At 40.2% G+C, this 23289-nt stretch overlaps 3 protein-coding genes across 8 annotated transcripts; 1 reads left to right on the top strand and 2 right to left on the bottom strand.

The window, feature by feature from the left end:
• The first annotated feature begins 187 nt into the window (after positions 1 to 187).
• rb1 (retinoblastoma 1) lies at positions 188 to 23156 on the top strand. 5 transcript variants are annotated; one of them, XM_027004651.3, is made up of 27 exons: positions 188 to 485; positions 883 to 1003; positions 1135 to 1238; positions 2346 to 2480; positions 3869 to 3904; positions 4542 to 4591; positions 4875 to 4985; positions 5266 to 5402; positions 6423 to 6500; positions 7186 to 7295; positions 7409 to 7486; positions 7826 to 7913; positions 8057 to 8173; positions 8258 to 8314; positions 8402 to 8433; positions 8595 to 8671; positions 8973 to 9178; positions 15483 to 15598; positions 17951 to 18087; positions 19938 to 20083; positions 20372 to 20476; positions 20638 to 20751; positions 20939 to 21084; positions 21214 to 21244; positions 21660 to 21802; positions 21908 to 21954; positions 22122 to 23156. In XM_027004651.3, the coding sequence occupies exons 1-27, from the start codon at positions 376 to 378 to the stop codon at positions 22190 to 22192; spliced, it is 2703 nt and encodes a 900-aa protein (XP_026860452.2). In that variant the 5' UTR covers positions 188 to 375; the 3' UTR covers positions 22193 to 23156. The 5 variants fall into 5 exon arrangements, with proteins under 5 accessions (XP_026860452.2, XP_026860442.2, XP_026860432.2 ...); XM_027004641.3 differs by having other exon boundaries at positions 7406 to 7486; positions 21911 to 21954; XM_027004631.3 differs by having other exon boundaries at positions 7406 to 7486.
• LOC113574040 (lysophosphatidic acid receptor 6) lies at positions 9201 to 12474 on the bottom strand. The gene has a single exon (XM_027004693.3). The coding sequence runs from the start codon at positions 10354 to 10356 to the stop codon at positions 9421 to 9423; it is 936 nt and encodes a 311-aa protein (XP_026860494.2). The 5' UTR covers positions 10357 to 12474; the 3' UTR covers positions 9201 to 9420.
• Positions 12658 to 14755, bottom strand: lpar6b (lysophosphatidic acid receptor 6b). 2 transcript variants are annotated; one of them, XM_027004681.3, is made up of 2 exons: positions 13482 to 14755; positions 12658 to 13364 (listed from the first exon to the last, which is right to left on the bottom strand). In XM_027004681.3, exons 1-2 carry the CDS (start codon positions 14251 to 14253, stop codon positions 13222 to 13224), a joined length of 915 nt encoding a protein of 304 aa, XP_026860482.2. In that variant the 5' UTR covers positions 14254 to 14755; the 3' UTR covers positions 12658 to 13221. The 2 variants fall into 2 exon arrangements, with proteins under 2 accessions (XP_026860482.2, XP_026860465.2); XM_027004664.3 differs by having other exon boundaries at positions 12671 to 14752.
• Positions 23157 to 23289: the final 133 nt, after the last annotated feature.

Here is a 23289-nt window from a genome sequence, read left to right as displayed (position 1 = left end):
TAGACAGAAATTAAGTATAACACCAGCATTAGAACTACTGCGATCTGCAATGTTCAGTATAAAGCTTTAAGTCATTGTTCAAACAACAGTTTGTCTCTAGAGCTTTCCCTTTCACATTGTCCCGAAATGTCTAACCGTCGTCTGTTCTGTTTGTGGAAATGACGGCATTTCAGAGGATGTTGCGCAGAGGAGTTTTCCCGCGGTTTGAGGGTTAAAGGTGGACGAGGGTAGATTGCAATTCGGGCGACTCTATGTCTTAAAGTTTTATGACATTTAAGCGTTTCTTTTTAGTTGAAGTAACGTTTGGTTCCATTTCACTTTTGCTGTGTTTTATCTTGAAAACCCGGTCCTGACGTGCCCTAGCTGGATTTCGCTATGCCTCCCAAAAAGCGCAACATCGGGACCCCTCCAAACAAGGACTCGAAATCGAATAGCAAGAAGAATTCTCCAGATAGTAAAGATCATTCCGTCATTTCCCCAGATAAGTAAGACTTTTGATGTCTTTCCTATATAGTCTGCCTGTTATTCATCTAAGCAGTTAATCACTAGCTAGGAGATTCTCGCTCTCCGCTTTCGTGCTTATTTGTGCATTTGTTTTGGCGTCTAGCTAATGCTAGCTAGCGTAGTTTACTCAAACAGATGTCCCAGCTAAGTTCGTTAGCTAGCTAGTCTTTGTTGCTGTTCTTTTAAAAATGAACTAGATGAAGTTTCAAAACGGAAATTGGAGATGTACGTTTACTAAACTTTTCTGGACCCCTATTTTGTGTATACACAAGATGTACCAAACTTTTCCCTAGCTCCGTTAGCCTGCTGTACAAAGTGTAATGACAATTGCCAAACTTGAGTGATCTGTAAAGGGGTTTTAACATTATCCTTTGGCAGGCACAAGGAGAAGGATTCAGCGTTTGTAACCCTTTGTAAAGACCTCTTGGTGACTAACACCGTGTGTGACCATGCATGGGCAATCTGGGAGACGATGGTGAAATCTGCGGAAAAAGTAAATGTATGTAGTCTTTTTTTTCTTTTTTTGCAAGGCATTTATTGTTCATGTATTCAAAGCCGGCTGGTGTTGGTTTTTTGTCGATAGTGCAGATACATGAAGTTTATGTATGTGCGTGGTACCTTTTGATGCAGGGTTCAAACAAACAACTTTGGGGAGCCTGTATGTTCATTTCAGCAACAGACATGGAAGATGTCAGCTTCACCTTTACAGATTTTCAAAAAGCAGTTGGTATGAGGTAAGACCCTCAAAATGAACAACATGGTAATGAAGGTTCGCTGTCTATAAAGTGTTCTTGATGCTTTCCATAAACTGAATTCAAAAGCTAGCAGGAGATGAACGGTTGCTCCTCTGAAATAAAACGTGAGCCTTGGACATGTTGGTTGTCAAAGCCTGTATGTACTCAAACACATATACATTTTGATTTATGTGGCAAGTTGATGGCTTTGTTTTGAGGCAAGCTGCACATCCCCTTGGTGTTTAGAGACAGTAGCAATGCTAAGGTCAAGGGAGGAGCTCAGCAGAGAGCTGAGCTGAGATGGGAGCTCATGTGGGATTCGGATAAAGATATAACTTTTTTTTTTTTGAAGGATATAAAATTAGATTTTGTATTGAGTATAATATCCACACATATTAAATATTTTAATGTTTTGCATGGGGTATTCGCTGACAAATACGTCTTCACAAATAGTATCTAAGATTCTAGCCAATGCATCTTAAGCCTTGTCATTAAGCCATCTCTTTATGCAGCAAGTTGAAGAGCAACTGCAGCTGCTGGCTCTCAAACCTTTAATGATGGATACTGCCTCATTGTTGTGGTTCTTTTAATGAAGGGAAAGTATAAGTTTGTGACGAAACATCAGCTTACTTTGTGCATTGTAACAGCATAAAAACTGACCATGTTAACTATCAGTATGAGGTGCAGATATGCCATCATACACTTGAGCATAAGTTGTTAATACATTTAATTGGAATGTGTATTCAGCAATGTAAATGTTCAGTTTGTGATAAATTACATTTCTGCACTTCATAAGGACAGCTATACTGATTCAGTTAACATTTGCCATAGTTTTCATGTTACAGTGGGCTTTGGCAAGTCATCTCAGTTTATTCACAAATTTTCATCACTTTGATAACAACAATTATGTAGACTAGTAGCTTCCAATTGCTTACTTGATTTCTGTTGATTTGTCCTAATAGACAAGCTTTGACTTGTACCACACTGTTTACCCTGGTTGCATTTTGTTTTAGGGGATTATGTCCATCACAACTGTTGATTTTTAAGTTGTTTTGACCTTGAATCTGATATTTAGCCTAGGTATTTATATTTGTTGTTCCAATGCAGTGTGAAACAATTCATCAACCTACTGAGGGGGATGGACGAGAATGTGGACACAATCAGCTCGAAAGTGAACTCTGTTGTAACCAGGCTCGAGAAGAAGTATGAGGTTTCGCTGGCGCTCTATCAAAGATTTGTGAAGTAAGACTGTTTCCATGGTTTTGTGGATTAAATTGTTGACCAAATGTTGGACTGGAAGTCAGAATAGTACTGAAACAATCCATGTTTGTTGGTCGATCATGCAGTGCCATGGTTATCTTCACTCTGGCACATTTGTGTAAATTAATACAAGACAGTGGAGTTGCAGTATTGTGACATCGTAGTGTGAAGTGGTAGTGGTGGTAGTAGTAGTAGTAGTAGTAGTAGTAGTAGTAGTAGTAGAAGAATGTCTGCATTTAAATGAAATATTCTTGTGGTGTATCTGGCACCATGGCTGCAGTTTTGTCAAGGAATCATTTGTGATTTGTATTGTGTTGTCTGAATATAAACATAACACTCTTTGGAAATGGTATGCCAGTCTGCACTCGAAGTGGTGTTCCAGTCAAAATTACAGTTCATGAACCAGCATTGATTAGAAAGTTTGAAGCATTATAAATATTGCTGCAATAGCTCCCCTTAGTCAGAACAATTGAGAAGCTTTAAAAAAGAGTATTATGTTCATTACTTATAGGTCTTATTGTCGTATGAAACTGGTCATAGTAAGATGCTTTGATTTTGTATGTAATGTTGTTGTATAATAGTGCAGTATTACCCTAATTTAGTTTGTTGTAATTCAGTTTGGATACCAGCTATCTGGAGCCCTGCAGTTCTCCAGTAAAACTTTTGTTTCTGTGGTGTCATCCAGGCAATGTGGTGGGAAATTATCCTATTCTTTTTCTAGTCTTACTTGTTTAGAGGGTGTATATCAACAGTCTGAAATGAATTTTGAAGTTTACAAGTCATTGGCCAGACTGAGGTTGCTTATGAACACCCTCTGAGCAGTGAAATGAAATGATGTGATTTCAGGGTTTGGGTCTGGTTTAATCGGGTTGAAGGGTGGTTGGCCACCGTGGATGATTTTGACATCGCTAATCAGAAAATTGTCATTTCTGTGCCTCTGCCCCCTCCTTTTTTCAGCTTCTACCTTATTGTTGACCTTTTCCCCCTGACTCCAATGAAACAACAGTATTCCCACTGCACAAAATGCCCTTGGAGTTGCCTGGCCATCTTCCTTACAGGAAAGCCAGTTGGCCTCAGCTCCAGTCTGTTTTCTAGACTGGTTGAGTAGTAAACAGGTGGGATGGTGAAAGGACTGATCAGAGCCCAGGAAGAGCTGCAGTCAAATGGCAGGACTGCTCCATGGTTTTATAACTCGCAGACAGCTTGTAATAAGCAGCTGTCAGTTGTAGACTGCATGCTGAAGAAATGCATGCAAAAAACATGAATGTGTGTTGTAGAGGATTTGTTGTACTGAAAGCATATGGATAGCATATGGATGTTTAAATGAACTGAGGAGCACATTAACTAACATGAAATTCCTCTTTCCCCAGAACATGTGATAAAATCTATTCTGTGCCTAATGATGAGTAAGTAGAAAGTCCCATTAACATATTCTTTCTGTTCCCTACTCATTATAGCCTTACTGGGCTTTTTTGTTTTTTGTTTTTTAAATACAATCCGTTATTACATTCACAGCTTTACCTAAAGCAGTGGTTTGGTTAAAAATGTCATTGATCAGCATAAATATGCTTGGTGTCCAACATTTCTCTTATTATTTGTGTTGGATCAAAGCACCAATGGTAGTCTAGACACGTGACCTAATTTCTTAGGCGATGCCTCACAGACATTCTAAATGTCATATTGTTTGGGCAGCAGTCATGTTTAACTGAAATTACTTTTTGTCTGAAGGCCAAACTGTACCCAAAAGCTTCTTGTGCTGTACTGCACACTACTACTACTTGCACCTTAAATTTGAAAGGAGTAGTCATGGTTGTACAGATCTTAACATGGTTGCTCTTTAGTGTTACATTTGTAAGTGCAGACTACATATTTACATTTATGGCATTTGGCAAATATAAAATTGAAATGATTTTATATAGTTTAAAATTTTGCCAGGTCTAATTGACTACATTTGGGGTAAATGCAAAATGGTAAAAATGGAAAATTTGTGAAAATTTAGATTTTTATCATTTCAAAATGTCTCGCAATTCTCTCTCTATACAGGAGGCAAGAGCTTTTATATTGTACCTGGATCATGTTTCTTTTGGCCAAAGGTGCGTCAAATCGTTATTAGCTAAATAGTTGACTAACCGCATGTATTCGCATCTTCATACCAGTGCCTCTGTATCCTAAGCACCTTTGTCATTTTCACCAAAGTCCTGGTATGTGGTATTTGTGGGGAATTTGAAACTGTGGTGTTATTGTTTGCTTCATTGAATGCCTGGGTATGCGAGTGCAGTTTGGCCACTGCACATTTCAACAGGATGTGCCATCAACACTGAGTCCACCCTATGGGCCCATGTTGTGTATCTTTGCTGTACCTCATTGACTGTGCAGGAAGCATCCTCCAGATGGAGGACGACCTGGTGATTGCCTTCCAGCTGCTCTTGTGTGTCCTGGAATACTGCACCAAGCGCTGTCCATCTGATTTCCTCCAGCCGCTCTACAGTGAGTGCAGAGTGTATCTGCAAGTCTCTAGAGAATGAAGCAGTTTAGTACTAAAGCAGATTGTTTCTGTTGAATCAGTCAGCCTAGTACATTGTTTTATTGCATTTGGTACAATTATTAAATTTATTTTTCTAACAAATGGATTGAAATCTAGTAGTTTTTTGTTTTTGTTTTAATCTAGTAAAGTTAATTCTAACTAAAGATGTGAGTACTTGGAGAAGTGGTGCATTGTGAGTTGTGATCCACAAGCTTGTCTGTCTCTCTGTCCCTGTCATATCAGAGTCAGCCATCAGTGTTTCCACCCAGGGCCTCCCAACTCGGACTTCTAGGCGCAACAAAGCCAAGCTTCAGCTTCCTGAGGTGGACATGCAGTTGCTGGAGACTCTCTGTAAAGAGAGCGACTGCAGTGTAGATGAGGTCAGGAAATGCCAACATGTGGTCGTGTTTACCTGAGAGCTGAAGTATGAGTGCTGCGTGCGAACTGGATTTGTATGTTTCATTTCCTTTTGGGGAGCAGTTTCCTCCCTAAACCATTAGCCAGTTTCACTTTCTCTGCAATCTCATGTGCTTCATGCACGTCCTTCATGTTTTCTTGTTAGTGAGTCATAGATCGAGAAATCATTTAAAAATATACATAAAGCTCTGCTAGCACATTGTCCTGTTTGGTAACTGCTATAGCAGTGCTGGCCTCTGTATTTTACCGCATCATTGAAGGATATAATGTATGAAGGAGCACTGTAACAAATTTAAAAATAAGAAAAAAACTCCATAGTGTGCTAAATAAGAGTTGTGAACATTCTAAATTGTTCTTTGAACAATCTACTACTTATATTCTTGTGCAAATTATTTTTTCCTACAATGGCCAGATCTTTAACCATCTTGCATGCAAATATAAGCATTCACCATAGCATCATAGTGTGCACATAGCATATTTTGCAGCCTCAGTCAAAATGCCCACAAAGATCTGAAACTCTTGAAGGGCCAAGCTGTTTTAAAGGTGACTCAGAATGCATTTATTCACTATTTTAAAAAGTTGTTCTCTGATGTCTATATGTATGTGACTTTGGATGGGGTAAAATATGCCCATATCTGGTTTTACATGCATGCCCCTTTACAAAACTGTGATTTGGCCCTAAAATGAAACAACTTTGTGTGTGTTTCTTAAAACTTGCCAGTAGCTAAAGTTACCTATACTAGCTAGGTAGCTACTTGCTTTCAGTCTAAACACCAACACAAGGTAAATTTTAAAAAGTCATAACAGTTAGAAATGGGCAGTAAACCTATGATCTTTCCTTTGGCGTTCAAAATCCTGGCTCACTAACCAACTAATATCCCTTATGTGCACTGTTATATGCGTTCCTGCACTACATTGCAGTTTCCAGCACTGTCTTGGCAACTGTCAAGTTGCACTGACCACATTGCTTCTTGTAATTGCAGGTAAAAAATGTGTACCAAAGCAGTTTCTCTGTCTTCTTGGACTCTCTGAACCTGTTGGGATCACAAGACCTGCCGGCTGTAAGGAATTTTGTGAAGTATTTAATATCATAAAGCATTTGGGTTTTGCCTGCCTGTCACTTTGAAAGCTGCTGGCTAACTGGTACATTACTTGTAAGGTCATAAGCTGCAGTGAGAACTATGTTCATGGACTATTATGATCATTTTCCTACATGTTTATTTTTACTGTTAAATTTTACATCTGCCTTTTATTTTAAGAGAAAGTAAATGCTGTTTCCACGTTGTCGTATAATGCTGTCATTTCCTGTTTCCATTCACGTGCTCTTAAGATTGAGCTACCAATACAGCATAACTACTTGTCTAATCTAGAACCAACATTACTTATAAGTTCTTGTGGCATATTAAATGCCAATAAAATTCTGAATCCAGGAGAAAGGGATTTAAGAGCCAATTATGTTCAGTGTTGAAAATGATCTGTTAATATTTACTTTGAGCTAAAATTCTGAATGGATAGACATATTGGCAGAAAACGTGTAAATTGAATGTCTACATTCAGTTGCGTGGTAACTAAGTGCTTTTTGTGGCATTTGATTGCCTCCATTTTATGGATTCCCTCTGCTCTTTGAGAACTGGTACTATTGCCTTTGCTTCAGCAAAATGTAATGGCTTGTAAAACCCTTCTGTACCATCATATGCTCTAGGTTTGAGATCTCAGATCAATGTTTTAATCTAGTCCTCTCCATAGGTGGACACTCTGTCCATAAAGTATGAAGAGATCTACCGTAAAAACAAGGACTTTGATGCAAGGCTATTCTTGGTTGATGATGAGACACTCCGGCCAGAAAAAACACTAGTGTATGTGTTGCCTTTAACCTTGTACATCCACGATCTTTGTAAGAACAGTTCTTTCTCTTTAGTCACATGTTTGCATTTATCACACTGATAGTACATCACATCTCTTCCAGTAGCACTACAGTGGCGATGACTCCCAGAAAGAATGAGACTGGGGAGGAGAACTCTCCTGTTCCACCACAGACTCCAATCAGGTAGGTGGGCTTGAATTTATGTGCGAGTCAAACTGTCATGTTGCTAGACCTCTGGAGTCTTTGAGCTGTTACTGATTTCTGGCAAGCAGTTACTTATGTGATATGCCATGTAATGTCAGTTTTATCTATTTGCATAGACCCCTACTGATTCACTAGATACCAGATCTTTATCTTGGTTTTAAAGGTCCACAGATGTACATTGGTGGACTTAATTTGCCTCTCTAAACTAAAGCATCTCTCACTCTCTCAGTAACCTCTGCTTTGTATTTCACTTCTCTCGGCACAAAAACACATGCTTTCCCTTCTGTCTGAAAGGTTTATCCTTTTTTTATTTACCAGAGCTGCTATGAACTCAATCCAACAGCTGAGAGGAGAACTTACCTCAGTCAGTGACAAGCCCTCCAGCAGTCTAATTGTTTACTTCAAGGTACACCTCTAACCAGAAAAACAGTAACTGTGCTGAAGTTTTTACACCCAGCTTCCATTTCATGTTGAATCATATGGTTATTTTTTGTTTTTAAAATATAGCTCTCAATAATTTGTTAATGTTTCATTGGTGTGTTCTTTCAGAACTGTACAGTGGACCCATCGGATGAGATTACTAGCCGGGTCGAACAGCTAGGTCAGGTCTTCAGCCAGAAGTTTGCTCAAGCTGTTGGCCAGCGCTGTGAAGGCCTCGGCAAGAAAGTAATGAATAATTTATTTCCATCCAGTCAACAGATCTAGGTTTAGTGCTGTGAAATGGAACTGAGCGTGTTGTCTGTTCTGCAGAGGTTTACACTTGGTGTCCAGCTTTACTACAAAGTGATGGAGTCGATACTTAAATCGGTGAGTACAGCTTCTGCTTATGGATGTAAAACCTCACATTTGCATTTCCTCTCGACTTTCTTATGACTGTATCATTGTTTTTATTAGGAGGAGAAGAGACTCTCTGTGCAAAATTTCAGGTAAAAAGCCTGTGTTAACAGGCTAAATCACCACATCACAGCTTGTTTATGAAGATTTCTCAGTGAATCGGTGGACCTAGTGAATCAGTCATGGCTCTGAGATCTAAAGCACAGACACTGAGGGGGGTTTTTTTGTTGTTGTTTTTCTTTTTCTTTTTCAGTAAACTTCTCAACAATGCTACATTTCATACCTCACTCCTTGCATGTGCACTGGAGGTCGTCATGGCAACCTATTTTGGTAAGTTGGGTTAAAGCTACTTCGTTTCTTTAGCTGTACAAATACTATTCTGACTGCTGTATCACTAAACCCATAGATTTATTGTTTTTATTTTAATTTAAATGTTAATTTTGCTTGACTGTTTACTGAGAGTAGAATCCTTAGCTCCCACAGAAGAATGATGTTTAATACATGCTAGCCAAGTGAAAAATGACCTTTCCCTAAGCCTTGTACTCATTATAATTATGTATTATACTCATTTTATTATGTATTATACTCATATAATTATACTCATTTTAATTATGTATGTGACCAACTCTAGGTAGCTGTGTGAAGAATGGGGGTGACGAATCTCCCGAAACTGACCTGCGCTTCCCTTGGATCCTGGATATCTTCCACCTTCATGCCTTTGACTTCTACAAAGTGATAGAGAGTTTTATCAAGGCGGAGCCCACCCTGAAACACGACATGATCGAGCACCTGGGCCGCTGTGAGCAGAAGATCATGGAGAGCCTCGCATGGAAAACAGTGAGTCACGTGCATTACTACACATGACTGACTGGTTCTGATTTAAAAATAATAGTCACAGAATAACTTCCTCAGCATGTACAAATAAAGATTTAATTACCTCACTATCATTTCATGTTAAAACTGTTCTCAAAAAAGAGTACATTTTAATGTTGAAGTTGGATTTTCAGGGTCCATGGTAGCGTCAGTCAAACAAATTTTACCTTGAAAGTATTTTTCTCTCTGTAACTAGCACTAGAAGCTCACCGACCGCCAGTGCTGCCACCTTTGTGTCTGTGCAACATGCCGCTGGAGAAGTAGTAGACGAGCGGGTTAAGGCAGCAGTTGGCGCTGGCCAGGGAGAGCACCACGGGGTGCAGCGTGGCTGTCACTTTGGCCAGGCCACAGCTGGGCCACAGGCCCAGGTGGGTGAGTGTGTAGCCTAGCAGGTTGATGTGGTAGGGGGCGAAGCAGAGCAGGAAGACCCCCAGCACAACGTAGATGACGGCGAGCGTGTGGCGACGACAGTGGAGGCGGTGCGCTTTCCCGCGCAGCACGCGCAGCACGGCCCCGTAGCTGCAGAACAGCAGCAGTGCGGGCAGCAGGAAGGCAGCCTGCACCAGGCCCAACGCCCCCACAATTAGCCGCTGTTGCTGTGGCAAAGCCGGGTCCAGCAGGCAGGTTCGATGACCAGGCGAGGCTGCCGACAGCAGCACAGGCAGCGTCAGGCTCAGGGCCAACACCAGTGACCAGATGGCAGCACTGAGTGCCCGGGCAGCCCCTGCGCTCCTCAACCTGTGCTGCAGGGGGTGCACCACAGCAAGGTAGCGGTCCACACCGATGCACGCCAGGAAGAAGATGCCCCCATACAGGCTGACGTATTTGAGGGCGAAGGTCAGCTGGCAGAAGGTGCTACCTGGTGACCAGGTGTTGTCACGGTGCAGGTTATGGTAGTAATAGATGCGCAGTGGAAATGACATGGCAAAGAAGAGGTCGACAGCGGCCAGGTTGGCTATGTAGACAGCCGTGCTGGTTGGGGCCCGCGGCACCAGACAGAGATGCCACACCACCAGGCCGTTGCTGGCCAGACTGAGGACGAAGATCAGGCTGTAGGAGACCTGGTAGTAGGCAAAACGGTAGCCCGTGTCCACCGTGCAGGTGGTCGGCAGCAACGTACCCGTCTTGTTCAGCTGATCCATTGTGGCTGCAGTTGTGCTGGTCTCCCTGGGAGCAACAGTCCAAGCCCACAGGCTTTATCCCTGTGTAAAATGATTAACCTGCCTGCTGAGAGCAACGGTGACCAACAGTGGGTCAAACTAATCATACCGATGTCAACGAAGCAGCATGGCAAACATAAGTTATTGCACTTCTATGTACTTTCAATATTTGCACACTGCACATGTGTATGTACCCTTTGCAGAACCAGCCTAGATTGTATTTAATAGCTTCCATTGTCTGTGTCATCAGCGTCGCAGGTGTTGGTGACTGTGGCCCTGTTCCTTCATATAACTCATACAGTTTACTCACGCCATTTTTCATTTCTTTTATCACTTCTTCCCCATGTCTCCAGAGATCCCCGGTGACTACGGCAGGATATCCGCTTTTATCTTTTATAGACCCCATAAATGTGGTTTAGCAATTATCTCCTTTTTTTTTATTATTAAATAATGATGGCTTTTGTTAGGGAAACACCTGAAAACCAGTTCACTCATCCTTAGGCACACTGTTGCAGGCATTCAACACAAGATTGCGCATTACAGCTTACTAGTTCCACCTTGTTGGAACTGATTCTGGGCCTCGTGATTGCGTTCAGTTGTCGGCAGCTACATATGTCTGCCTGACTTTGTCCAGTGGTCTAGTTGCTCTGCGCTGAAGGAACTGTGCTTGCACACCTCATTTTAGGTATTTCAATCTTCAAGCAAACCGTGCAAAGGAACTGAATAGGATAGTTTTTTTCTAATGTTATTTATGCTTCATTCTGTTACGTTTATTAACATAATGAAGTATTGCATTATTTGTAGCTGAATGTGTAGATATTATTTAGCCTCAATTTAAGTACTACTTTTGGTTTTTATCAAAATTAGTGTTTTTAGAGCTGTCCTTTTACAATCTATGAATTCCTAAATCATACTGCTCAAATATTCATAACACTTGGCACTATTTCACAACTTGCAGAATCATGTTTACCATTCTAAAGAATTGCATGTACCACTGCATGCTTAAGAAAACTGACATTCTCCAGTAAATGGGATTACCATTTCTCTGCTTTCTTGATTTCAGTCCTTTCACTGAAGGGGTATAGGGGGTTGATTCCAATGGAAGGGGAGTGCTGGGGAACATTTTGGAATGCTCTGTGCGCATTCCTCCCTTTTGCAGGCATGCAGTTACATGCTTGTTTTCATACCCATCCTTAAAATCATTTCAGTCACATTCAAGTTCTCATTCCCACTCTTTATAGTTATATTTGAAGCAGTAAAAGATGAATTGCCTTGTACAAAACTCCTCTTTTAGAGTATAAATTTGGGATTTATGGTCAGTGATCCTTTTGCATCGTATACAGTTTAATCCATGTAGCATATTACAAACTGGCAGTGACCTTGGATAAAATAATCACAGTATATTTATAGCACTTGAAGTTCAATTTAATGAGTTTTTATCTGCTTTTTCATAAGGTGAAAAATCTTGTTCTTGCCATTGTAGTTTCTGATGTTGCTTTTTTTTTGTTTGTTTTTAAGGAAGAAAAAGCATTGAGTTGTCTGTTTTAAAAAGTGCAAAAATATCAGCAAATTTATGAAAGTACAAAGGGCCGATCATGGATTTATTTAATTAAAAATGTAAATGTAACGAGGCCTGAAGGGAGCCACCCTAACTGGGGCTCAGAACCCAGATCTGATGGGAGGTAAACTTGAGCTCTGACCACTAGACCAAAGAGCCAGCTCCTTGGCATAGCAGCCAGAGCACCCATTTAACGTTCAAATCTCGGGTAGGGTAGCTGCTTTCAACCTGTTGCAGTAAAATACAAATCTGACTGATGTAAGTAGAAGATAGTGGTAGTGTTTCAGCCTGTGTGGTGTCTGTGTATTTGACGTGAGCTGTCTCTTGGAGCTGACAGCATGACGTCAGATACTGAACCTGTGATGTCCAAGCAGCACAGCATTTGGAAAGTTTTTTTCTCATTTAACTTGAGCTTTAGACATTCAGAGCACACTCACACATTCCCCTGGAGTGCTTATTTCGGTCTTCTCTTGAGATAGTCTTTTATCTGTGGGCATATGCTGCAGATAAGGAAGTAGGATGGATCTGGTATAACCATTTTGTACTAAACTCTGCCTTGGCAGTAGCGTTACCGTTTTGCTTAATGTCAGGGATTTCTGATTTGTATTTCAAGTCTAGCTAGTGAGCTGAACGGAAACTGTCATTGTTGCATTGCATTATTAAATTGCTTTTGGCTTCATTGTGCACAAATGTTTTGCATTGCAGACTGCACACCACTGAATAAGAGGAACAAAATGAAATTGTAAAAAAAGTTGGAAACAAAGGTTTAAAGTTTCTTTACATATCAATACAATGCAAAAATCAAGGTTCTCTACAAAAAGCACTCATTTTGTTCTATACACTTATTTATACACATATACTGAATAAAATGTAATCAATAAGTCCATCATTATAGAACATGTAGGCCCCATATTAGAAATGATTCACACTGCATTCTGTGTTCAATAATATCAATATTTGAGGCTACATTCAAGCTAAAGTCTAAACACTACTGAAGATGAATGTTAGCTTTGTGAACAACACAAAGGGAGCGGGGGTGGCTGGATAAACAATAATGAATACTGTTTACAATACATTGTTAATTGAACAAATATATAAATCACATGAACTAAGCAGTTAAGTGGATGCACACTGATTTCTAAACATTCATGGCAACTTCACAACACGATTTGAACCCATGTTCAAACATTTGTCAAAGATTCAAAATTATGAAGCAGTTTTTTTTGTTGTTTTTTTAAGCTGTTGTATTTTAAATTAGAAAGCCAGGCTTCTTTTTATATATACTCTTTTTACACAGAAGACTCATGCATGAATTTTGCTCTCAGAGACCTAAAGTTCTTCATTGGTGTGTCTCTGCTGTCCAAACCATCGCGGTCCTTTGTGTTTCTGCGGTTGGCGTAAGACTTATGCCTGATGGAATTCTGAATGGTTTCTGAGGTGAAGTAATAAATTACAGGGTCACAGCAGCAGTTCATGACAGTAAGGCAAAATGCTATGGGGTAAATGGTTCTGACCACATGTTCTACGGTGCAGTTCTGAATGACCTTACTTCGGACCAGGGCGTAAAAGACTAGATTGATGTTGTATGGTGTGAAGCAGAAGCAGAAGATGAGCAGGTGCACCACGATCATGCGCAATATCTTGGTTTTGTTCAGCTGCCCTCCACATTTAATGACGTCAGGGTTTCGCAGGGTCCGCAACATCATAATGGAGCAGAAAACGTTGATCAGCAGTGGAATAACAAAGCCCACAGTTTCCATGAACACCACGACCTTTGATAGGGTCGACTTCCACTGTGTGTTAGTGTAGTTCTCAAAGCATTGCTTGTTATTCCAACTTGACGTTTCCATTTTAAACCCTACCGAAAAGCTGCCTGACAGCACCACGAGCCAGACTGCACAGCAGGCGAGTTTTGCTTTCCTTTTGGTGCGCAAGGACCTGGAAGCATATGGGTAAACAATAGCCAGAAAGCGGTCAGCGCTGATGCATGTGAGGAATAAGATGCTCCCATACATGTTTGTGTAGAACAGCGTAACGGAGAGCTTGCAGAGAACTTCCCCAAAGGGCCAGTTTCGATTGATGAAGTAAAAGATCCTAAATGGCAAGCTGAGTACAAAGAGTGTGTCAGACACCACCAGGTTCAGCATGTAAGTGGTGGTCTCATTCCGTTGTTTCAGTGTACAAGTGAAGATGTACAAAGCCACCATGTTGAAAACCAGTCCTAGTAGAAACACGAGGCTGAAAACTGACTTGTACAGGATGTACTTAAAGTCATCATTTACCCCACAGCTGTCGTTTGTGCTATTGCCTTGCATCTTCATTTACAAAACTAACCGTGACAGCAATTTTTCACACTTACAGGTATGACAAATTTTCACATGAATGGTGACAAATCCAGAGATAGCATTGTGTATAGATATATTGAGTTTTCAACCCAGTTCATTAGCAAAAACATTTAGTAAATGATTAAAATGGCAAATTCAGTTAGTTTTGATTCGCTGAGTGTATGTTCATACTAAACAATTTCTAAACATACCTTCTGCATCTTGTGTGAAATGGTGGGTTTTTTTGGGGTTTTTTTTCCCCCCATGTGTGTTTCAGTGGGATGGAAATGATGCCATAAAACTATTTTAAATCCATTATTTCAAATGTTCTTCTTTCCACATTTGGAGATGTCAATTTCCAGTGGTCTTTGCCTTCCTTTTAGTGGCAGGATTGCATATTTCTCAGTCCTTTTGTACATGTGAACTCCAGTAAGTCCTTCCATTTCCCCTTGTTTTCTGTAGGGAACCCTGGGCCATAGTGCTACAGTTCACACGCTGCCTCAGCGGTTGTTAGAATGAGCCATTTGGCAGACAAGCAAGCTGAAGTGGTGGTTATGGGGAGGAGCAATAGAATGTGGCCCTCCCCTCACCCTTCCTGCCCCAGTTTGCTTTTGATTGCATGTAGCTAGGAGAATGTTCTCACTACCAGTTCTTGTTGCTTAGCCACTTTTCTTGGTTCCTGTGCACTGGGAGAACCACATGATTTCATTTACATTATATTCTTAAGTAGCTTCCATTGATTTTATCATTGTATGTGGTTTTATTTGTTTCTGTCTCTCAGATCATGAGAAGGCAAAGCAAAAGTTCCCAGAGAAATTGCTAAAAAAAAATTGCCATGACGTCAAATGTGCTTTTGCAGTTATGAATGCATGGTGTTTATTGAGCACACAAAATTTTGCGTGAGTTCCATCATCAATATCTTTTGTAGTAACCCTCTAGTTTTTCCAGGAAATTTCCCAGATGCTGTACCTCTTTGTTGCTTTGTTTTTACATATTGTCACATTTCAGATGTACCTATAGAAAGGTCATTTGGTTAAACATTTTAGAGGAGGAAAGTAAATAGTGTGGCTTGTTTAAAAGAAATAAACAGCATATTCAGACTATTTAAATGTCATTTAACATGTAGCTCATGGCAAAGCTAGCTCAACTCATAATGGACGTACAGCAGTAGCATCTGGGGACAGTTGTGGTTAACACTGAGCTTGTCTGTCTTGTTTCTATCCTAGGACTCCCCCCTGTTTGAGCTCCTGAGGCAGTCTCGAGAGGAAGGGCTTGGCGAACAGGCGGAGCCTCCGGCCACTCTGAACCAGCCTCTGCAGCATAGCCATACAGCTGCTGATCTGTAAGATGCTCAGTGGTCGGGGATTATAGTTCATTTTGTACTGAGTATATACAAATGATTTAGTCACGTACTACAAAATCTTTAGGTCCAAAATTTGCTTTCATCATTGAGGTTTAAAGTATGGGTTGTGTATGCTAGTTTCGGATCCATTAGGAAATCAGTGATGTGAATATGGTCACTGGAATTTTATTCACAGTAGTTTCAGTTTTGGAAAGACCGATTTTGTGATATTCCTTTTATGTATTCCAGCAAAGTAAGTTTTAAGGTTTCATCATCTACACACACTAATGCAGTCTAGCAGCGCATTTGACAATAAGTAATAACCTCACGACAGGGTTCTAACAGGACACAAATTAAGGGAAATCATGCTAGTGATTCAATACAAATCAAAGATTGAATTCTCCCAAAATTAATATTCCTGTTTTAAACATGACTACCCAAGGACAAGACGGGTTAAAGAATGAGCCAGACATGGATGCTAGCCTTTTTTTATTCTGTTAAGACAGTTTTAGTAGAAGAATGCTTAGTCAGCATCCTGACTAAGCATCCTGTCTCCTTAACCCATGAGATTATTTTAGACTTCCGTAGATGTTGAACAGGAACTCTTGGCTGCTCGGGCTGGGTCTGAGGAGCAAGCTCATGACCTGTTCATGCAATACCAGTCTTACGAAACCGCTAACCTTTGTCCACCCACAAACCAGCATACAGTTTTTATGGGTTATTATAACCCTGAGGGTTCTGGCTAAACCTTACTTTAAGAGCTCACAACAATACGCCTTCAGCTGGGCAAAGGTCCTTTCCCATAGGAACAGGCTGTGGCAGCAGTGGAGGATGCTCATGGCTATACCCAAGCCGGTCAGTGACCAGCATGCAGTGGTGATGAAGAAAGAAACTCCTTTCCTGACCTCTGCATCTCCCCAGCCGCGTTATTGTTTTTAGAGTGTGGTGTGTATGCTGATTACGTTAACTGAAATGACTTGGCAGAAAGTGGACTTTGATTTGTGCACTCAGTAGAGTGGTTAGAGTGATGACACGTTTATAGTGCTACATATGGGGAAGAACTAATGCTTTCAGACAAAGCAAAATGTGGTCAGTAATGCTTACATTATGGTAGTTGTCCTGTTGAGTAGGGGTAGTAACACCTTTTCTCCTTTCAAAGACCTGCAAGTTTTCATATCTCTTTAGACCAGGTAATCCGTGTTTGTTGGTTCACTCACTGTAGGAGTGTGTAGCCTTGTGTGTAGGAGACACACAAGGCTGTGTTCAGTGATCAGTCTCTAATTATCCAGACTATTCACTTTGACATTGTTTCTTATCAGGTGGGTGTGTCTGAGAATATTTGTTTATGGTTACAGTGCATGCAACAGTTATTCATTCTCTGTTGTTTTTAGGAACTTGCACATATACTTTAGTGCTCATTTCCTTGGGGTATGAAAATTATAAAATGTAAAAAAAAATGTATATATAAAATTTATTTTATTTTTTATTTATTTATTTATTTATTTATTTACACAAGTCATTGAGCTATCAGCTCATGGAAGCTCTAACATTTTCTTTTGTTTAGTAATTGTCTTATCCTTTAGTCATAAACTAAATTTAATTCCTTATACTTTTAAATGCGATTTCATGTTTAATTCATTAACTCTTCAATGTACTCGAATTACTGGTACAAATATGGACATTTGGTATTTGATGTAAGCGCTTTAGACATAACATATCAACAACAAATTATATCTATTAGTATACTTGATTGCACATTTTCTGTTTTATTAGTAACATAATAAATACATTTTAAATCTCTTCAAATTAAATTAGATATCTGGGTTTTGAATGAATCGTGAAAAGTCTGGGTGTGGATTTCTGTGTCAGTGTTTGAGCATTGTGAACAGACATTTTGGAGCACAAATATGGTCTGGAGGTATATCCTGGAGGATCCTTGTAGTTGCTCAACTGCTTAGTTCTATTTGCTTCTTTTCTTTCTAATTGGGTTGATGATAGTGTCATGTCCTCTCTAAAACCAGTGACTGATCACTTATATGAACTCTTAAGAGTGTTGGTTTGGAAAAGAAGTTGTTGATTTAGTTGGTGTTTAACTAGCTCATTTCATGAGTTGTTTCTGCTAACAGGGTGCATTTTGGTGTGTATGTTCTCTATGTATACTGTGCCTTAACTTGGTTGTAGGGACAAAACATCACCAAAATAATAAAACAAGTTGATGTTATTTTGCTGGCCCACCTGAGGAGTTTTTGATTTGTATGTTTTAACACAAATGTCTCTTTTAAAGTGAGTGTCTCATTCTGACTGTCTCTCTGTCTGAATGCACGTGTCTCACCACCCTCTCCTCATCGCCAGGTACCTGTCCCCTCAGCGGCCCAGCCGTCGGCTCCCCACAGCAGAGGCAGACAGCTCAGCACTGCCCTCAAGCCAGTCCCCTACACAAGGCCCCAGACAGCTCCGCTCCAATTCTCTCAGCCTCTTTTACAAGAAATGTACGTCATCCCTGATCTTTAAAACTTTAAAAGCGATACAAAACTACAGCCTGACTCAAAACCTTGCTCCTTGCTAGGAGACGGTGTTCAGTGTTTAACATGTGATTGCTTCAGTCACACAGGCTATGAGATGTGTTCATTACCCACGCAGCTTTGATGCTGTGACTTTGTTCCATGTACATGCAGGTTAAGGCAATACTCCTTTCATCCTTGTACATTAGCTCCTCCCCATGGTGCTCACACTCTTCTGTTGTCATTTCTTATATAGCAAGAAGGTAATGAATTATCAGCTGAGTTTGAAGGCATTGTCTCGAAGCTTTCATTGTTGACTTGAGTATGAACACAAGCCTCCAAAGCTAAACTGTAAACTCACTTTGTGCACCCCATTAGACCTCACTAACAATTGGTTCTCTCACCTGTATTTGGAGAGCAGAGTCAGTACATAGTTCAGTCACCAGCCCACACCTTCGTGAGTCATCAGTTAGCTACTTGATAAAAGTGAGTTCAGTCACAGGCCTAACTTGTATCTGCTGTGGTGGTCGGGGGTGGGTGATGCCTAATTGTTGGTCACTGTAGCAGATTCAGCTAGTGATTATTTTCAGGAAGAGGTGGACACACAAGCTAAGGTGGGTTCAGTAGCCTGTGTTACTCCACTATTATTGTTAATTGAAATACAGTGGTGTCTGCAGGACATTTAGTGGGAGGGCCAGATGGGGCCAGTGTAAGTCTCAGGGTGGCACACTAAAAAGGCCGTACAGCACAGAAATGTCAACATGCACCATACAAAGGTAAAGACACTATATTGTATAAGAAATTGCTTTCTTTTTTTTAGTTCCTGGCTGATGTGAATATCTGACATCAGCCAAGCAGTCATTTAAATTTGCCTGTCAAATTCCAATTTCAGTGCAACATCACCAATAAATCTAAGGGTGTGGGCTGCTAAAACACAAATACTAATTATTAGCTAAAAAAATGTTTGTCCGGCACAGTATATTTTATTATTTACAAACATCTTCCACTCTTTGAATTCATTAAATCTACTGTAACATTACTAATGGGGGCATCACTTGCATTTTCAGAATATAGGTGCAAGAGAAAAATCCTAGATGCAGGCTACAAACATGGTATAAAGTCTACAGTAATCAAGTGCATGAAACTAAATAACTTCAGCGAATGCACTAAATATCTGCGCAAATGCACAGTAAAAACTGTTGTTACTTTGTAAAAAGCAGTAATCATTATATGAATGTTAACATGTTTATTTCATTTTGTTCAACCAAAAATGTGTTTTAAGGCAACAAGTGCAAGTTGAATATGTTTAGTGGATCAGACGTATTCTGATTGACTCTTTAACACTGCACTGCATGCACAGTCATTTTAGCAGAGTGACTGGAAGAAAGTATCTCTGAAATCAACTTGTGTAGTTAAAACTTGTAAATAAATGTATATAATTCGGGTAAAAACTTCATGAGCTTCCTGTGGAATTGCAGCATAACTTCTTGGTACGTGTAGCATTAAATGAATTTGAGAGAGATGGATATAAATAATTTAATTTTATTTATTTTTTTTAGGTTCTAAAACCTATACATTTATACTTCAATGTGAGGGGTATGATCAACAGCAAAACAGTTTGCCAACACAAAATTGAATGTATTTAACACAAACCATTGGATAACTAATTGTAAGTGGTGATAGAAAATACAACTGCATAAAAAGCAGATTGTTTGTTTTCTTTTCGAATACGCAAGTTCAGTTGAAAGAAATGACTAATTACATTTTTTTTTAATGTGAAATAGGATAGAAAAACTAGGAACTGCCAGCTGGTAGTTACTGTTTGTGTTTGCATGCAGTATACAGAATGGCCTACCTTCGGCTCAAGATGCTTTTCTCACGCCTCCTGACTGGTCACCCCGAGCTGGAGCCCATCATATGGACCCTGCTTCAGCACACGCTGCAGAATGAGTATGAGCTGATGAGGGACAGACACCTAGACCAGGTAGTGCATGCGCCCTGCCTCTGCAGGATCACCAACTTTAGTAATTTAAAATGGAAAGGTTATGAATGGAGAATTCTCCAAGGGCATACATTAGTTTGTTCTCCAGGCTAAAATTAGTCACCTGGGGTTTTGAAAGTAAACGCACATTATGGGCTAAGACATGTTTGAAATATTTAACTATATTAAGATATATATTTTGAATTTTCAATTCATGCATTGACTTGTAAGCACCTGTTTGTTTACCAAGTAGATGAGAGAATTGTGTGCGGACCCCCTTCTCTGTTTCAGCTTTTGATGTCCTCTATGTATGCCATATGCAAGGTGAAGAATGTATATTTGCTTTTCAAGACAATTGTGACTGCATACAAAGAGCTTCCCAATACAAACCAGGAGGTAGGACCCCAAGGGATCACAGTTATTAGATCTGGGTTGTTTTGGTTTTTTTTTGTTTGTTTGTTTTTTTGAGTCTTCTACTGCTTTCTATAGTAATGAAAACTACAAAAACTGCAGTGGCCCATTGTGAATGCACTGTAACTCCCCATCACGTTCTCTAGACCTTCAAGCATGTGTTGATCAGGGAAGGCCAGTATGACTCCATCATAGTCTTCTACAACCTGGTGTTCATGCAGAAGCTGAAGACTAACATCCTGCAGTACTCTTCTCCTCGGGTAAGGTGCACTGGTTGCATTCATGCTTTCCACCTTGCTTCTACCTGTCTGCCACACTGCTTACCAGCTGTGTGAACTATGCTGCCCCCTTGTGGCCTGACAATATATTAAAGCGTTGCTGCTGCTGCTGCTGCTGTTGCAAGCAGTTAAACCTTTGTATTACTGATGGTGGTACTATGTTTGTTAGCCTCCTCCGCTGTCTCCCATACCGCATATCCCACGAAGCCCATACAAATACCCCAGCTCTCCCCTGCGAGTGCCCGGTGGAAACGTCTACATTTCCCCTCTGAAGAGCAGCCGTGCCCCTCCAGCTGCCATGACTCCCCGGACCAGGTCAGGCCGTGCACCTACCCCACAGCCAGCACACTTCCATGGATCTCTCATCCTTTACAATGCTGCCACTTGTGTATTCAGTGGTTTGTCTTTTTTTTTTTTTTTTTTTGTGCGTGTGTTTTTGTACAGGATCCTTGTATCAATTGGAGAATCATTTGGGGTAAGGGATTTTAAACCCATGTGTCACAACCATTGATTATAAGTTTGATTAGAAAACTGGGCTCTGCTAACTTCCCTTATACTCTTATTAAGCCTAAAGTTCCAAATGGAAACTTATTTGCACAGTAGATAAATCTTTAGCCAAAACTTGTGCAAGCCAGACAAGACTGCCCACTCATAAAGAATTAAAAAAGAATGTTAGCTAGAGTGCTAGTTGGTACTGAATATGTAGCTTTCACCCTTTTCAGTATGTCATGCCATCCACTCATGTTGACAGTTACTGGTCATGATACCAGTACCTCACAACCCTTTTTTTGTCCCACACCTTTTACATTGCATACTTGGTTTGGTGAAGGGTGCTATATAAATTATTGTTGTAACTGATCAAACTTGTTGTTGTTGTTGTTGTTAAACAGGCATCAGACAAGTTCCAAAAGATCAATCAAATGGTCAGTAGCTCCGATTGGTCCCTGAAGAGGAGTCTGGTAGGAGACTCTGCCCCCAAACCCCTGAAGCGCTTGCGCTTCGACGTAGACGGGCAGGACGAGGCAGATGGGAGGTAAGCTGTCTGAACACTTCCTTCACAAAACCGGCTTGTTTTGTTGTTCATCTTTCTTATTGACTTGATTCAGCATGAAGGCTGTGCTAATCTTTGTTTCTCCAGCAGGTCAGGTGGTGAATCAGCACTGATCCAGAAGCTGGCTGAAATGAGTGAGTCGCTCCGCTCCCATCTGGGGCCTTGTTAGTTGTTTGTGTTTGGTTTTTTTTTTGGTTTTTTTTTGTTCTTGTTTTGTTTTTCCTTTTCTCCACAGTTTGCCGGCCCTGAGCCCTGCCGTGGACTAACGTGTGAAGCAGCGTTTGTTTTTTGTTTTCCCCAGGCTCAGCCCGCAGCCGCATGCAGGAACAGAAACTGAAGGAGGAGGCCGAGAGAGGGGAGCCGGAGGCCTGAGCTGAGCTGCTGGAGGAGTTGTCACCCCCCCCCCCCACTGCACCTACAGCTGGCCAGGCTGCCTTCAACCTGCTGTTTATTAGCCAGCTTTATAAATGTCTTCCAGGTTTTCTTTTTTGTTTTTGTTTTTTAAGACTACAGTCACTTGAAGTGTCTAAAGAGATGTTTGACAAATCAAACGCAAGTATACTTTCCAAGCATCACAGCCTCAACCATTTTATAACACTTGGAGAGAGGGAGCGTCATGGGAATTGATCATTTTAAAACGGATTTTTAGGGTGTTTTTTTTTCTTTTTTTAAATGGATGCATTTTAAAGACCCCCATGATTACTGAAGTCTTTTATTAAAATTGGAAACTAACTTGAAGTGTCTGTTTTTTCTGTTCTGTGTTTGAAAGAAATTTGAGACCTTAAGTGAGAGCAGTGCGGGTGGGAGGTAAAGAGGGGTATAATGTGTCTCAGGATAAGTTATATAAAGAAAAAGGTGGTTTTAGCTGCCTTCCCTCAATGTTTTTGACAGCCTGCATAGTTTCTCAGATTATTTATCATAAATATGACTACATCTGTAAGTGATTTAGTGTGTTACATGTACAAGTCACAATCATGGGTTTTGCTGGCACAGTATGGCCTTATAAAGGTAGGACAGAAAGCTGTCTTGTGCTGTACCTGTAGCAATGGGTCATTCAAGATTATCCAAAGCATAGAATGTCCATATTGTGTTGAAAGCATTATAATGAATATAATTGAGAAAATGTTTGTCTTTAAATATTGTCTTTTTAGGTGTGTTGTTTTTGTTTTTTGAGATGACGTACTTTTCTATCAAACTTAGTTTATAGGATGAAGTACTTTTTGTCAATGTTAATTTTACCTACAGAATTTGGTGATGACTGCCTTGAGGTTATTTATGACTCATAAATGATTGTCTTTAGAAGAATAAAATATCAAATGTAGTAACTGGTGTCACACGTTGCTTTTGTGGGGTCCTGCTTATTTGCTAAAAAATAAATAAAAATGCAGTAATGTATATTGTGAAATGGCTGCAGGAATAGTAACTTTTTTTTTTTTTTTTTTTTTGGTCACTGCTTTAAAAATTGAGAT

This window comes from Electrophorus electricus, chromosome 8 (genome assembly GCF_041902795.1).
Source record: "Electrophorus electricus isolate QZ-2024a chromosome 8, ASM4190279v1, whole genome shotgun sequence".
In the NCBI taxonomy this organism is placed as follows: Eukaryota; Metazoa; Chordata; class Actinopteri; order Gymnotiformes; family Gymnotidae; genus Electrophorus; species Electrophorus electricus.
Note: the sequence above shows the minus strand (reverse complement) of the source record. Positions and strands in the feature narration are given on the sequence as shown.